The sequence below is a fragment of the Schistocerca americana genome, chromosome 3 (assembly GCF_021461395.2).
Source record: "Schistocerca americana isolate TAMUIC-IGC-003095 chromosome 3, iqSchAmer2.1, whole genome shotgun sequence".
In the NCBI taxonomy this organism is placed as follows: Eukaryota; Metazoa; Arthropoda; class Insecta; order Orthoptera; family Acrididae; genus Schistocerca; species Schistocerca americana.
The window spans coordinates 968,511,181-968,528,420 of NC_060121.1; the positions used below are offsets into that span (position 1 = coordinate 968,511,181).

Genomic DNA, 17,240 nt, shown 5'->3' on the forward strand with positions numbered 1-17,240 from the left:
GACTGCGGAGCCGCCTCTGTTTCTATTTCCTGGTGCGAGTGAGTAGCGAAACCTGCTGCTTATAGAGCGGAAACTACTGTACCGTTTCAAGTTCTACGGCTTGGTAAAATAATGGCGAGGATGAGTCAGATAAAACGTTTGTAGGTCCAGAGGATGGTGAAAGGATGTAATCCTCATGTATGGTCTATTTGTAGTTATAGTAATTTATACTATTTGCCTATTTCGGGCTTTTTATTGGATGGGTAGTAGCTGGATGCTGGCTGGAAACCAGAGTCGCGTTCACCTGTAAAACTGTCTTCCAGAGATTTTCCGGAGAAGTGCAGCCGAGAGGCTGAGTAATTTTACACCATAATTACACTTCTCAGTCATAATAAATTGCAGCTGTAACCTAAAGCAAATAGCTTCCCTGTTTGTGGCAGAGTTTGACGGTGTGCTGTGTTGTGCTGTGTGACAGGGCGCGAGCAGCCGCCGGCCAGCAGAGTCCTCTCCGCTGGACCTGAGTCCAGGCGCCGTGGTGCCGCCTCCAGCCAAGAGGCGCGCCTATCACGCCCCCTCCAGGAGCATCGGGGAGAGCCTCTTCGCCTCCAAGGACACGCACAGGCTGTAAGTACACGCAGTCTCTCCTCCACACAAATATACTCACTGCTACACTACGCTCTTGGCTGATACTTCCTCCCTACGCCATCCAGATCATCGCCCACAAAACATTTGTGTTCCCAGTGTGTTGTCCTCAGCCCCGAAAACTGGTTTGTTGCACCTCCTTCCACCAGTATATCCCAGGAAATCCTCTTCATAACTACTGCAAGATCATTCCATCTGAACCTGCTTATTGTACTGAAGTCCTGGCCCGTCTCTACAATTTTTACCTCGCACACGTCTCACCATCAGCGCACTGGCTATTCCTTAATACCTCGGGATGTATCACTCCCTGCGGTGCAGTTGGTTCTCCACCAGCACTCTAGACACTGTATTGTCTGAAGAATGCGTTCACAATCCAGCTGACATTTACTTATTGATGAACTCTGTGCGTGGGCGAAGAATTCTTTGTCCAGAACCTTGACTTACTGTGGCCTGAATAACTCAGTTTCTCCATGCTCGGTGATACATTTCTTTGTTTTGATGGCATCTAATTAGAGGAGACCTTTACCAAAACTGCTGTTCGGTAGTTTTGGTACAGGACATAAATGACGTAGCAAATGGTAGGATTATCGGTAATTAAGTCGGGTGATGCTGAGGGAGTCAGATTAGTAAATGAGACACTTAAAGTAGTAAAGGAGTTCTGCTATTTGGGGAGCAAAATAACTCATGATGGTCGAAGTAGAGAAGATATAAAATGTAGACAGGCAATGGCAAAGAAAGCATTTCTGAAGAAGAGAAATTTGTTAACATCGAGTATAGGTTAAAGTGACAGGAAGTCGTTTCTGAAAGTGTTTGTATGGAGTGTAGCCATCTATGGAAGTGAAACGTGGACGATAAATAGTTTGGACCAGAAGAGAATAGAAGCTTTCGAAATGTGGTGCTTCAGAAGAATGCTGAAGATTAGATGGGTAGATCACATAACTAATGAGCTATTGAATAGGATTGGGGGGAAGAGGAGTTTGTGGCACAACTTGACAAGAAGAAGGGATCGGTTGGTAGGACATGTTCTGAGGCATCAAGGGATCACCAATTTGGTACTGGAGGGCAGCGTGGAGGGTAAAAATCGTAGAGGGAGACCAAGAGATGAATACACTAAGCACATTCAGAAGGGTGTAGAATGAAGTAGGTACTGGGAGATGAAGAAGCTTGCACAGGATAGAGTAGCATGGACAGCTGCATCAAACCAGTCTCTGGACTGAAGAGCACAACAACAACCGCAACCGGACGTCCAGTGGGTCGTGAAATATGTTCTTTTCAGATAAATCATGTTTTACGCTCCATTCATTAATTCCTTGTTCATGTAGCTCTAGCAGTAGCCATGTTTACAGACTTGAATTATGGAATATATAGGTACCATATTATGCGAACAACTGTTACATATAATTGCCCAAACTTATTTCAGCACCTTAATGCCATCATGAGTGGATACTTTTATTTAGTTTTGTAAAATCCAAACATGTTTTAAGTACTAATAATTCTACGAAATTTCCGAAAATTGCAAACAACTCCTGTCAGCCAAAGCACTTACGGTGAAAACTCAGGAGCTTTAAAACAAGATGTTCAGAGCACCTCAGCCCTTTAAATATGTAATAGCTCCCATAGTACATCTGTTGACCACTTAACTGAAGTATGCACAGATTTAAAATTACTAAAATCCAGCCACAGCCTATGCCCAAAACTTACAAAAGAACTAACCCCCACACATACAAGGCAATAGTAGAAGAGAAACAGATTACAAACAGTTACACTACAGTATCCTGCGCGTCTGTGTGTTTGTGTTCAAATGGTTCAAATGGCTCTGAGCACTATGGGACTTAACTTCTGAGGTCATCAGGCCCCTAGAACTTTGAACTACTTAAACCTAACTAACCTAAGAACATCACACAAATCCATGCCCGAGGCAGGATTCGAACCTGCGACCGTGGCGGTCGCGCGGTTCCAGACTGAAGCGCCTAGAACCGCTCGGCCACTCCGGCCGGCTGTGTTTGTGTGAGCAAAGAGAGAGAGAGAGAGAGAGAGAGAGAGAGAGAGAGAGAGAGAGAGGGAGGACAAAGTTAAGATTTGGGACGAAATGCCGGCCGTTGTGGCCGAGGGGTTCTAGGCGCTTCAGTCTGGAACCGCGCTGCTGCTACGATCGCAGGTTCGAATCCTGCCTCGGGCATGGATGTGTCATCGTTAGGTTTAAGTAGTTCTAAGTCTAGGGGCTGATCACCTCATATGTTAAGTCTCATAGTGCTCAGAGCCATTTTGGGACGAAATGATATGAAAACAAGTGAGTGTCGACAGATACTAGACACATTGTGTTCAGCGAAGTGCAAAAATCTAATTTGCGAGTTGAGTTTCACAGAGACATGAATCGTGTTTCTCTGTGCATTTCTACAACAGAGGAACACGGAGATGAGAATGGATATATCCGAAATATCCGTAAGTAACAGCAAAGTATACTTGCGATTTTTTTTCACGCAACAAAACTACGCATGTAGATACAGTGGTGAGTTAATTGGTCAGCCCAACTCAGAGTATTATTTAGTAGCAGACGACGTACTGCTAGTGTGAAACAATGTAAAGAGGGTCCTGCAGAGCTAATAGCGTAGAAAATAAGGTAATAACCGTAACAGACCAATAAACTGTTTTCGGTCTGGACCGGTTTCAACAGTTAGTACTTACAAAGTATATGCACTTTACAGAAGCTGAGTTGCTGAAACTTGTTTGAGCATTTGCAAACAGCGACTGTTTCCATAACAAAATGGTTCAAATGGCTGTGAGCACTATGAGACTTAACTCCTGTGGTCATCAGTCCACTAGAACTTAGAACTACTTAAACCTAACTAACCTAAGGACATCACACACTTCCATGCCCGAGGCAGGATTCGAATCTGCGACCGTAGCGGTCGCGCGGTTCCAGACTGTAGCGCCTAGAACCGATCGGCCACTCCGGCCAGCGTTTCCATAACATATAGGTTCTGAATTCCAATAACTGTCGGAAAAGTTGGCTTTCCCATTGATCAGTTTGTACGGCTGATGCAGCTGGTGGTGTGACACGGCCTGTTGGTTGCGCAGGCGCCGGCTGGGCAGCGTGTCGCCGAAGCCGCGGCCCCCGGCGCCGCCCCCCGCCGCCTCCGCCGCGCCCGCGGCCGGGTCCCGCGTGCTGCCCTGCCCCTCGCTGTGCGGCGCCGCCTCCGCCGCCACGTGCGCCCCCGACGCCGCCGCCACTGCCACCTGGAGCGTCGACGACGTGGCCGCGTTCGTCGGCTCCATCGACCTGTGCGCCGAATACGCGCAGGTAAGTCGCCAGCCGCTGCCGTGTTTAGCTTCCGCACTAGGGCGACATAAGCCGGAACATTTTACACGGGTCTGCTTGGTACAAACGAGGGTACCACTGTTGCAATGGAGCGTATTAACGTCATCGTTAGGGATAACCAGGTGCTCTAAATGAGTAGGGACTGTGTCGCAGAAGCAAAGAAAAAAGCATAACACGTTTAAAAGAACACAAAATCTCCAAGACTGGACTGACAGTTACTGTAATGTTTGTGGAGTCACAGAACAGAGTTGGATTAATTCCAATGCGGTAAAGGAGCATCGCACAACTTCCGTGGCTGAATGTCATGTGGCATAGAGGGTCTCCCACCTAACTTTACCACCTTAAATATTTCTGAAACCAAACAAAATGTAATAAATGCAATTTACCATGGATGCACCTATGTCAAGGGGTCACACAGTGGGCAAGTATACAAGTACACATTCTGTAAACGTTAATAATCTCACTTTCAACTTTTTTCAAATAGGACATGTATTTATTCTATGGAAATGGAAACTAGAGGCACAGATAGTGATGGCAGACTTAGTTTCACTACTCTAAACTTTATACCATTTGGAGTACTTAATTTTTAAGTAATGGAGACCGTCCAACAGTTTCTGCCGTAATACTGTGGTATCGTAACGCGGGTTGCCTGCTGTAGCCAATCCTCGCTCTGCGCATTACGACAGAAACTGTGGCGCCGTTGCCTTCTTTCGAAATCTTCCTATTTCAGAAGGTACGAGGTTTACAACAATGAAAATAAGTGTGCCGTCACCAGCTGTGCCTACAGTTTTCAATACTGTAAAAAAAGAAAAAAAAATTTTTTTACATGTCATTCAAAAAACTTAACTTTGTATTGAAAGTGGCGTTCGTTTACATTTATGGATTGTGTATTGTTGCCCACTGTGTGAGCCCTTGAGGTAGTGCATCCCTGGCCAATTGCATTTTTCACGTTTTGTTTAGTTTCGAAAACATATGAGGTGGCAAAGTTAGGATATCTCTAGTGGATATCAGCCTGTGGGCAGACGAACATCATGAAACCGGGTTCTACGTGGACTAACAGGCTGAAAACAGATATAACACCTTCACCTAAATAATTGAGATACGTTCCAGTCCTCTTGCCGTTGTTGAAAGCCTTTCTGTATGGCCAGACGTTACAATACTGAAGGCGAAAGTTTGAAGGGGAGCTAAGTCCGGATTTTGTGGTATCTTCAGCAAGATCTACACCGGCGTCTAAGGACGAAGGTAATTTCCACGTGATGTGTCACTGCTAAGAAACAAATCTCGATGAAACCTGGACGTGTTACAGTACAGTACAGTACAGAAGGTACCCCAAAGAAATACGCGAGGAGACGAACAGAAATGATAGTAAAAAAAACCCCACAATAATTACGCCGAATTCGTCGCGATTTGCGATGGTGCTCTGAACATTACAAAAGGGAGCAGGTGGTTTAATAGGGTGTGTGAACACCACAGACGACAATGGATGCTGTGCACACACCTGGCCCCATAGCTGGTAATGAATTCTTGTTGTAAAACGTTTCATTCCTCCACCAACTGCTTACAACTGGTGGATGGTCGTTTGAGCATGCGGCAGTTCCTCAGTACGTTTCCCCAACATATTCCGCATGCGCTCGACAGGATTTGAGTCTGGGAAACGGGCGGGCCAGTCCATTCGCCCGATATGCTCTCGTTCCAAGATTTGGAGATCAGTACGTTCAGGTAGCAATATGCCTTCCTACATCATAACATCTGAGCCATCCAAACGATCAATAATACTCGTGGGTGTATTACGTGTTCCCATCTCTCGCTATAAGAGGGTGGTTAGGCATAATGCTGTGCATGGCCGTACTGGCCTACAAATCGTTGAACACGGTACAATCATTGGTCAAATTTATTATGACAGTGTACTCCTTTCCATGTACATCTCTTCAGAGTTGCATTCGGCCCTGACTCCATTTTTATGGATGACAGAGCCCGACCGCATCGATCAGAGCAGGTTGGTTGGTTGGTTGGTTGGTTGTTTGGGGAAGGAGACCAGACAGCGTGGTCATCGGTCTCATCAGATTAGGGAAGGAAGTCGGCCGTGCCCTTTCAGAGGAACCATCCCGGCGTTTGCCTGGAGAGATTTAGGGAAATCACGGAAAACCTAAATCAGGATGGCCGGGCGCGGGATTGAACCGTCGTCCTCCCGAATGCGAGCCCAGTGTCTAACCACTGCGCCACGATCAGAGCAGGTGCATGAGCTCTTGGGAGTAATGGATATTCCGCGGATGGACTTGGTGCCCTGCCCGTTCCCCCGTCTCTAGCACGTGTGGGATGTGCTGTGTGCACCAGTGCACCAACGACCATCCAACGACAGTCAACCTCGCTGGTAGAGAAATGGAGCGCCATAGCACAAGAACTTACCAACCTTGTGGACAGCATGGGAGCGCGCCACTGAGCACTGCCCTTCATGGTAATCATACATCCCTATTAAGTACCATGCGCCACCTTTTGTAATGTCCGAAGGACCATCACAAATCGCGGTTACATCAGAGAAGTTGTTTTCTTTGAACAGAAGTCTCATTTCTGCTCGTCTCATTGCGTATTTCTCTCTGTTACGTTCTGTACTATACTGTAGCAGTTGTTTTCATGTATGGTCTAAGTTTCATCGAGCTATGTTACTTTGCTGTGAGCAACATGCAAAAGTTACTTTCGCCCTCAGGTGATGCACACCAGTCTACTTCAGGCAGCTGCAAGTAGTATTGAGGTTCCAGAATGAAATTTTCACTCTGCAGCGGAGTGTGCGCTGATGTGAAACTTCCCGGAAGAAGGACATGCTCGCGAAAGGCAAAGGTCCCGAGTTCGAACCCCCGTCCGGCACATAGTTTTAATCTGCCAGGAAGTTTCATATCAGCGCACACGCCGCACTATGTTTTCGAACTTTTTCAGACTGCTGCATCCTTGAGCCCCCGGTTCGCGATGTACGCTTCCCAGTTACAGAGGTCAAGGTAGACACTTTATTAATAATTATGGTACAGAGTAATATCACCAGTTAGAGCTACATTTTCTCCAAGTGCACCAAGTCCCTTCATCCATAAATGTATTTTTTCATCATTAGTAACTTTTCTACATGAGCTGGTATACAACGTAAATGGCATATTACTATAAACATAACTAGGTCTACTTTGCGTCTTCGGGTCGATACCACAATGCCAGGTCTTGTAGGCGATAACATCTCGGTCGGCGAAAGATTCATGTCCAGGAAGAGAGGCGTTTTCGCAACGAACGATTTCCAGTGTAAACCAACCACTACCAGAAGTTCCAGCAGCGACGTCCAGAGTAAAATTAACACTTCACCCACGAAAGAATATAGGTCCATTCAGTATAACAGCTTGCGTTGTTCCATTTCCTCCCAGTTTATTCTCGAGGCTAATAATGTGTTTGTAGACAGGCATGCGGTGGCGGCGGAAACATACCCCAAGCTGTGGCTAAGCCATGTCTTCGCAATATCCTTGCTTCCAGGAATACTAGTTCGCAAGGTTCGCAGCAGAGCTTCTGTGAAGTTTGGAAGGTAGGAGACGAGGAACTGACGGAATTAAAGCTGTGAGAACGGGTCGTGAGTCGTGCTTGGGTAGCTCAGTCGATAGTGGACTTGCCCGCGAAGGACAAAAGTCCCGAGTTCGAGTCTTCGTCTGGCAACGGTTTTAATACCCCGCTTTTCATCATCCAAGTGTTTTCTTCCATCCAATTACAGCCGCAAGTGTTTGCTTCGAGTTAATTCTCTCGCGCATCCTGTAATTTCCATTTTATTATTTTTGTACATTGATACTTCTGACAGTGTTTTAAAAAAAAAGCAACGACGTCGATAAGAGAGATAGGCTGCTACGTCGAGCCACGCGCCTGATGGTTGCTACCCGAGTTAATCCGAGGGAACAGCCTCCAATCGGATAAATTGATCTCTGTGGCGCGGAAGCGACTACAGGTCCAGCCGCAGGTGGAGGCAGGCAGCAGATGTGCCCGCCACCGCCGGCTCGCCGTGGTCGTTTTGCGGCGGCCGGTCATCGCGGTAACTCGATGATGGCCGCTCGTCACATTACCGAGTATTACCGCCTCCGCCTCCGCCTCCACCTCCGCCGTGTTTGCCGTGCCTCGCCGTCGCCGCGAACGCCAGCCGGCCCCCGCCGTAATGGAATGTTTGCCGGCTTGTTAGCGCGTCACGTGGCGGCGCCTTTTCTGAACCTCCCCCCCCCCCCGCCCCACCGGTCTTCTCCCCTCCCCCCTCTCCCTCTCTTCTGGTCGGGGGTCCAGCTAAATCTTGTCTCGCCCGCCACTCGCTTCCTTTTACAGTGTCGCCGTGCATGGAGCAGTTTTCTCGCTCGCCTGCTGCCAAAGCCTCTTCTGTGTCGCTACCATTTACGTGACAGGCGCCGGTTCATACCTTCGCATTCCTCCATCGCTCAGCCTGAAAGCCTCCAATTCCTTTTCTGAACTAAATCGACCATATAACTAATACGACTCCAGTGAAAATGCCCAGAAAATGTCCCCCCTTTCACACTAAATTTTGACTCAAGAATGAACCCTCACGAGGGCTATTCCAAAAATAAGGGCTGATCGGTCGCGAAATCGAAACCACATCGAAAATCCGATCAAGCTGTGAACCGATCTGGTTGGAGAGTGTCTCTGGTATGCCTGTACACATAGCCACGTCGCTGTTCTCACTTTTGAGCGCGAGAAGATAGCGCCTAGAAAATAGTGTCTCCCGCCCAGTATGGGTGCCTGTCGAGAGATTTCGCCTGATTTCGTGCAACCCCACATAACGTAACTGTCACGCATTTCGTCCGTCGCGATATTTCTCGGCCGCATACTGCAGGGGTAATGAGGACGTCCCGCAGCGTTTTCGAGGGTAAGTGTTTTGGTCACCCACAATATAGCCCGGGTCCGCAACTCGTAGTCTTGAGGTCGCGTTCTCGCTTCCTGAGCATGGGGTCCCAGGTTCGCTTCCCGGCGGCGTCAGGGATTTACACCTGCCTCGAGATGACTGGGTGTTTGTGTTGTCCTCATCATTTCATCATCATTCTTGAAAGTGTCTGAGACACGGTTGGGAATTTGTACAGGCGCTGATAACCGCGCAGTTGAGCGCCCTGAAAACCAATCATCATCATCATCATCATCATCATCATCATCATCAATGCAGCCCGGCCTTGCCTCCTTCTGATTTTCATCTCTTCTCAAATTAACCACTGGCTATGAAGACAGTATTTTGGCACAGACAACGAACTACAGTCCAGTGTAGAAAATTGTCACAAAGCACAGGAAGCTGCCTTCTGTGACGAGGTTATTGGAAAGGTGTTACAACTCTGCGACAGGTGTCCAAGTCGGAGCGGTGTCTATGTAGAAAAGTAGCTGGTAGGTTTAGCTAACTGTTGCAAGTAAAACAGTTTTGATTTTCACTGTGGTTTCCAATTCTCGGGCGATTGTTCCTTACTTTCCGAACAGCGATTTTCCTTATGTAGCCACAAATAGGCAAGCCAAGAGGTAGCCTCTCCTCAGGCGCTAGAGCTGCCAGGTGGTACCAGACCGCTGAATGGATGTCATAATCTCTGCTCAACAAAGGCGCGTGGGTGGTGACGAGGGTGTTCTAGGAGGTCTTAGAAGGATCCTTTACCGTTTTATTCACGTATGTGTCATTTTTGCTCTTCTCAGTAATAACGCCATAGCAGAACGCGAAAGAGAAGGGCTGAAAAACCACACACACACACACACACACACACACACACACACACACACACACACACACACACTCTCTTTGCTGCTTCCAATCACATTCAGATTTCGTTCCATCCTACACATCACAGCAAAAACTGCGCTCGCACTACACTCCAAAGACTTCAGATCACGTTCATTGTGGTTACAGCCCCATGATGTCATCAGAGCTCCGTTGAATCATCCGGGGGGTTGTCAGCAGTGTCAAACGTTGTCAAGAATGTTGTTCGCTGCACTGGGAATTGTCGTTTCCGACCGCGAAATGTGCAGAAATCAACACCCCCAAGGGAAGGAGTGGTTTCATTGACGAACCTGCATGCCACCTCCTGAAGCTATTTCGTGTCGATACCGAACGACGCTGTGTCCCAAATGTTTTCCTCGGCCACCCGTAACAAAACCGCGTGATTTCAAGGCTGTGTGTGGTGGTTCTGATCTCCATCTTAGGGGCGTCAAAAAGTAAGGGGAGAAATGTGGGTAAGAGGGGAAGTGACGACATTCCCATCACGTGACACGACCGCGACCACGATGTCATTGAGCTGCACTGTCGTGAAATTTGCTACCAATATGACATCGTTAACATACATTTCACCTCCCATGAAAAGAGCTGTGGTCCTTTTTTTTCACATGTGTCGACACGATTACAGGGGAAGGTTGTAGGCACCTGTGGGCCAAATTTACAACTTATGCGTCGCAGTGGTAAACCGTTACAAGGTTTCGAAGAAGTTATGCCAGTTTGTTTTTGCACAGTGTGGGGATATTTTCGCTAAACCGCCAAAGGATGTGGCATGCCTTAGTAGACGATAACCCGAGCATAGAATGCCTTTGCACATCGCCAGTGACATTAACTCGCGTAGACATAAATTATCTTACAGACATTATTAACTGAATGACTTTCAAGCTATCTTTCTTAAGTATCTGAGAGCTGATTTTCTTTGTGTGTAATTATGCTCCTTTACATAGGGGCGTTAAAACGAGGAAGTAATTTGTGAAAATGTACGTTAAACACGCATTCTGTGGAAGTGGCTTGTGGACTGCAAGAAAAGCAGAAGAAGAAAGATAGATTGGGAGCGTTTGAGACGTGATGTTATGTGAGATGTTGAAAATTAGGTGAACTGATAGGATAAGAAAAGAGGAGGTTCCCCATAGAATCGGAGGGGAAATGATCGTATGGAAAACACTGACTAGAAGAATAAACAGGATGATAGGAGATGCGTTAAGACATCAGAGAATAGCTCACATGGTACCAGAGGGAACTGTAAAGGTTAAAAACTGTAGGGAACAATTGAGGATATAGGGCTTGCTGCTCTGACATAGCGAAGTTGTCAGTGGTTGGATCGACCTTCTGAAACCACCTACATACACTGCGATGAAGGTTAGGGCCCCATATATCACACCTGCAGCCATTCTCTCTGATGGGCCCTACGCGTAATCAACCAAAAAATATTGTGGCCTGGCAAACAACACTGGTTTTCGAAATTGCGCTGCAGTGTAGCTGTTATTTAACTGGTATGCCAAAGGTTAGGCTGCGTTCACACTGCCGGCCGGGCCGGGTCGGGCTGACGCGTGCTGGCTCGGCTCGTGCCTAGCCAGCTCACGCCGACGAGTAGTGCATTCACACAGCGCGCCGCGCCGAGCCGGGTCGGCGAAATGGGGGAAAATCCACTTCTCCGATTTTCATGTTCTAAAAATTCTTAGCGGTATATAAGACTGCGCCACATCGTTTTATGAACTCATTTTTTCCTTAAAAGCGTTACTTACGTCGTGAAAAAAGAAAAAGTCTACTTTTCGTTTCGCGTGATTTCTTAGTTTCGTAACGTTTCCCAACCGATTTTGAAGAAAGTATGCGGCTAAAAAATCTGTTTTTTGTACACGTGCTAGTGTAACATCTTAGCTTCGTATTGAACCATTTATCCTTTTCATATTTCTTAACAGTCATTGTGAAATGATGCTATTTGTCAACGTTGTGCACTTGATTTACAAATCTTGTAGTGAAAAAGTTATGTAGCGGGTAGTTTACTGTTAGATCCGTTTTAGACCATACATTGTTGCGAATGAAATGTAACTAAAAGTACTAAAAAGTTTTTGAAATGATAATGACACTGATATCTGTCTCTGGTCACAAGTAATGCGAGATATTCAGTGGCGTCAGTGCCGCGTCCGCAAGCCACGGAGTTCGAGCGGTTACAGCTTGGTTTAAATGTAGTCATATAATGCAGGACAGAAAAAAACTAATTACTAGTGATCAGTGGTGTAAAACTAATCACAAAACAAACTGGAGATTTGTGATACGTTTACTGCAGAAACTGAAGCGCAATTCTGTAGTCTCGTTGTCTACTTTGACAGAAAAAATAATGGAGAGTTGATGAAACTACTGTACATCGACACAGATGTGCGTTTCATTGTTCTTCATTGTTTTTTTTTCTTCCTTGGCGGGCTGCGCTGCACTGTCAAGGTAATCCCCACTCTTTGGCTAAATGGATGTCAGCTGCCGGAGGCCAAATAAATAAATTTTAAAAAATCCCCACCCTTCGACAGCTGACAAGCAAGTCAGTAGAAAACTCAGCTGCAGCCAACAGCTGCTCGCCTTTAGCTAGTCTGTGCTGTCGTGTAGAACAATGTCTTCACTCTTTTATTCGTATTGTTTTGAATCTGCTGTAACTCGTCGAGTTTTGAAGTACAGAAGAACTAGGAGGTTATGGATTCATCCCATAAATAGCAACAGACATTTAGGAGAGTTTTTTTCTTTACATGAAGAACTTAAAAACTATCCTGAAAAATTTTATTCATATTACAGAATGAATCATAATACATTTTAGTATGTGCTGCAGAACATTCAAGACAAAATTTCGAAACAGAACACAAATTTAAATGTAAATACGGTAGATTAAATAAATGAAATAAAAGTAATTTCTCATGTATCATTATAATAAACGTAATTTTTCCTCACTGATTGTGAAATGTGAGGTAACATCTTATAATAAAAGACGTGTGCAGTCACACTTGTGATGAAAGCAGAAGGGAGACGTGTGATGCGTGTACTGCAGAAGCTGTAGTGCTGCTCCACAGGCTCGCGCCTGCGGTCGGCTCGCGCCGGCAATATTAAACATTCGAGATGTCGCCGGCTCGGCTCCGGAAGGCTTACGCCGTGTCGTCGCGGCCCGGCCGCCAGTCTGAACACCGCAATTCAAAACCATGTGTTTGAACGCAGCCTTATAGTTGCGTCGTGTGCTATCTCCTGGTTTAATCTTTGTCTAAAAGACTATGATAATTATTTTTATTCAATTTACTGTTGAAATGTTTATATGTTCAAATCTTTCTTGCTATAACAACCAAAACAGTACTTAATGCAACGAATAATAATTTTTTACGTCCATTACACATCCAATATAAAGAAATTATTACAACTTTTGTTTTCTGTTCGATAGATCGGTAGTTTAAATCGTTTATATATTACGAGACACAAATGAAAATATTTAAAATTTATATTGAAACATTCTTGATAGCAATAAAACATTTATTAAAAACGGTATTCAGTTTCCGTCAAATAGCGACGATCTTCAGACTATATGCGCCACCTGCCATCATGGTGCATTACTCCATTTAGATCGCTGTTTTATTCTCCATAAAACTGCTATTAAAAATAATTAAAGACACATGGACAGAGATTTCAAATAACAGAAAGAATAAAAGGAAGAAAAAAGATACCAAATAAAAAAGTTAATGCGATGTTTAAAAGGATGTGGCAAAGGATTAAAATAAAGATTATCTTTAAAACAATTAACGGAATAAAAATAACAATTCCAGTTATTTAGATACAGATTATTACAAGTTGATGGCATCCGACGGAACTCGAACCCCCATCATACCGCCTAACTTGTCCACTAGGGTACGACACCATTTCCAAAAGCAATCTTATTTTCTTCGCAGCTCTAATGCAGCACAAGAAATCCTGTTTCGTCGCTTATTTGCCAACTAGGGCCGCCCAGGGAGAACGTCTGCAGGATGTGCTATCTGGGACCTGCCCTACACCCTAGCATATGGTTGGTTTCAAAAAGTCAATCTCATCTTGGGGAAGGCACGTTGGGAGAAGAAGTAGTTGGCACACGAGCGGAGTAAAAACGGTCAGAAGACTTACGACAAAAAGCAAAGAAAGTGGAGGAGGGTACCACAGTACCGCCTTATTGTTAATGAGATCGTTAACACAGAAACGTTACGTGAGATACGACAAGCTGCAATAAACACACATGCCCCATTTCTGTATCCTTCTGTGGATCAGCTTAGTATGCTGAGCACAACAGTACCCTTCCATGTTCCTTTCGGTATCTGTTTTACTGCGTATCCCATCTCCACTCCCAAGACAATGTACTGTGAATACACTTAAAAATCTACGTAGCCTCTTATTTTAATTTTGTGACCTTACTGTCAGGGTTCTGTCTAATGTGTCTGAGAGTTAAGAAGTTGCTTGGTGCAATATAAAAAGCTTTCGCCAGTTCCACAAGTCGCCTATAGTCTACCTCTTCAGCGGAATGAAATTGTTATAAGGCAACTTCGAATTGAATACTGCCCGACAGAATATGGATTCCTACTGTGGCGCAAGGATCAGCTTTGCACTGCAATTGCAACACACTGAAATTACCAGAATGAGATTTTCACTCTGCAGCGGAGTGTGCGCTGATATGAAACTTCCTGGCAGATTAAAGCTGTGTGCCCGACCGAGACTCGAACTCGGGGCCTTTGCCTTTCGCGGGCAAGTGCTCTACCAACTGAGCTACCGAAGCACGACTCACGCCCGGTACTCACAGCTTTACTTCTGCCAGTACCTCGTCTCCTACCTTCCAAACTTTACAGAAGCTCTCCTGTGAACCTTGCAGAACTAGCACCCCTGAAAGAAAGGTTCGCAGGAGAGCACCCCCTCCCGCCGGAGGTTCGAGTCCTCCCTCGGGCAGGGGAGTGTGTTTTGTTCTTAGCGTAAGTTAGTTACAGTAATGTGTAAGTCTAGGGACCAATGACCTCAGCAGTTTGGTCTCTTAGGAATTCACACACGCATTTTGAAATATTTGTTTTATAATGGCTACTTTTCAAGCCTCTGCCATCACACGAACTGACTACGACGTGTGCAGGAGACGGAAAAAGAGTTTACTCTTGAAGATTGTGGCGAATTTTGTGGTGCTCATGACGATGAAACATTTGCTACTAAAACAAGCTCAAAAAAGCTTGTAACAGATATGTTACTACTCACATGTTGCAGATACGAGAAGAAAATGCTAAGTATTTTACGAATTTCCATTACGCTAGGAGATTTTAGGGCCACAACTTGTGATACTATTTCAATATGAAAAACAGCCATAGTTGTAAATAGCCCTTTGTATTACTTGGTGATGACCGGTTTCGTGTTTTTATTCATAACCCATTCTCAAATCTCCCATCTGGTCGGAGTAAATATTACTCCACATAGCAAAACTGACGACAATCGTTATCCAGAGGAGTTCAATGCAAGTGACCATGAAACCGGATACAAGTTGTTTCTCATTGTATCCGGTTTAATGAACGCTTGTACTGCACTTCTTTGGATAACGATTGTCATGCTTTTTGCTGTGTGGAGTAATGTTTATTCCGCTTGGACGGACGATCTAAGAATGGGTTACGAATAAAAACCCAAACTAGTCATAATCAAGTAACAAAAAGAATTTTTTGAAAAACAGATTCAGAATATTCCGTTATCTGAAACTAGCGGTTAGGCTTTAGGAAACGTCGCAATGATCAATCAGAACAGCTGAGTAGCTTAAATTCCTCTAGCGAGCGGAATGTTATTTCCACGACAGTTGATCGAACAAGGACGAGTATTTATGACTTCTTCTTTTTCTTGTGGCTTTGTCCCGCATCGGCGCACGGTCGGCTTTGTTATTTAAGGATATGGCGTGGTTAATTTAAGGGGTGGCCTGTAGCCACCTCTTTACCCCCTGGCTCGGAATGGTGTACCCCGACTGACTGCGTGTCATTCACATGAAAGTGAGCGAAAGTTTTCTAAATGTTTGCGAATTGTAACCGAGGCGAGATTTGGATTCCAGCCCGGTATTCACCGAATGAGATGTGGGAAACCGCCTAAAAACCACATCCTGTCTGCTCAGCACGACGATCCTCGTCGTCAGTACGGCAGGCGGATTCGATACGTGGCCGGAGCACCTCCCCGTCCCAGAAGTGAGGCTGTAACACGCAAGGCTATCCTTACGGGTAAGGCGAAGTATTTATGGCCGCCATGAATATTTGTTCGGAAGAAGTTGGGCTCAAACTCCAGTCCAGACACCTCGATTAACCCTCCCTGTGAGTTCTCTAAACCACTTTGAGAACAACGGGACGGGTCCCTCCGTATGACGCCCCAGCTCTAATCACCACAATATCCTTGAAAATAGGAACTTTTATTCCTGCTAACGATTAGATTGCCGTAAGCACGGGAGGATTTTCACCTTCATCTTCTTTGGACTAGAAGAGAAACTTCCTTCTCCTGATGATAAATTCTCCAGTGATTACCACCCGAGATGGAAAACGTATGACAAGTGATGCATTGACCTCTTCCGGCGGAACGTGTTGGTTTAGGTCCTCGAGTTGCACCGCTAGCGGCTGCTTGTTTACTCTTGTTGGTGCGCTGACGAGCTATTAACGCTAATGCGTCTGACAGAAGTCGGCTACGTGAGAGGCAGTGTGTGCTTTCCGTACTTTTCCTCGTCCGCCGTCGGCCACACACGTGCATCCCCATCTGTCAAGTAGCTCCGTTGACGAACACTTTCTCTAACGACAATATATATATATATATATATATATATATATATATATATATATATATATATATATATTTAAAGCGTCTAATCTTTGCGAAATCCATTGCAAGGAAGGCGCGGATGTCGTCATGAATACTGACATATGCCAGGTATCTCTTCTAAGAGCCGTGTACGGTATTTCTGGAGACATTTGTAATTTCGTTTTTGCAATGTGCAGCCGGACTCATCTCGAACAAATACGGCTCATCATATCGTCCATGCTACACTCAGTGTCAACGGAAAGCAACGGTTTGTTTCCCGTTAGAAACAAAATCTACAGGCTGTAAATTCAGCTAAATACCTAGGAATTACAATTACGAAATTTAGTGAAGAGCTCTCAAGAGCTGCTGCCAGTTGGTATTTTATGTAGCACTACAGGACTGGAGAACGAAAAGTACCCTCTACAAAAACCAACAGAGCCTCAGGAAACAGGTATCTTGTGAAAGACTGCTTGCTCTGGTCATCCACGAAATCAGAAAAATGTTCCTTGACATCTATAAGTCATGTGATTCGGTTCCACACTGTCGTTATTAATTTATTTAGAGAATTACATTTACAAGTACATACATTTAAGTTGATATAAGATAAAATGATATGAACCTTTGCAGTCAGATACATCTATCAGGGATAATGGGTGTAAGTGCTGATCTGTGTGTGAAATCTTATGGGACTTAACTGCTAAGGCCATCAGTCCCTAAGCTTACACACTACATAACCTAAATTATCATAAGGACACACAA

The 17,240-nt window shown here is 45.2% G+C and overlaps 1 protein-coding gene across 1 annotated transcript in view; it reads left to right on the forward strand.

The window, feature by feature from the left end:
* LOC124606594 (mucin-1) overlaps positions 1 to 17,240 on the forward strand; it is a 418,176-nt gene that overhangs the window by 22,843 nt on the left and 378,093 nt on the right. Inside the window, exons 5-7 of the mRNA XM_047138578.1 lie at positions 455 to 603; positions 3,700 to 3,769; positions 3,812 to 3,922. Coding sequence (XP_046994534.1) covers positions 455 to 603; positions 3,700 to 3,769; positions 3,812 to 3,922 — 330 coding nt within the window. The remainder of the gene's footprint in view (positions 1 to 454; positions 604 to 3,699; positions 3,770 to 3,811; positions 3,923 to 17,240) is intronic.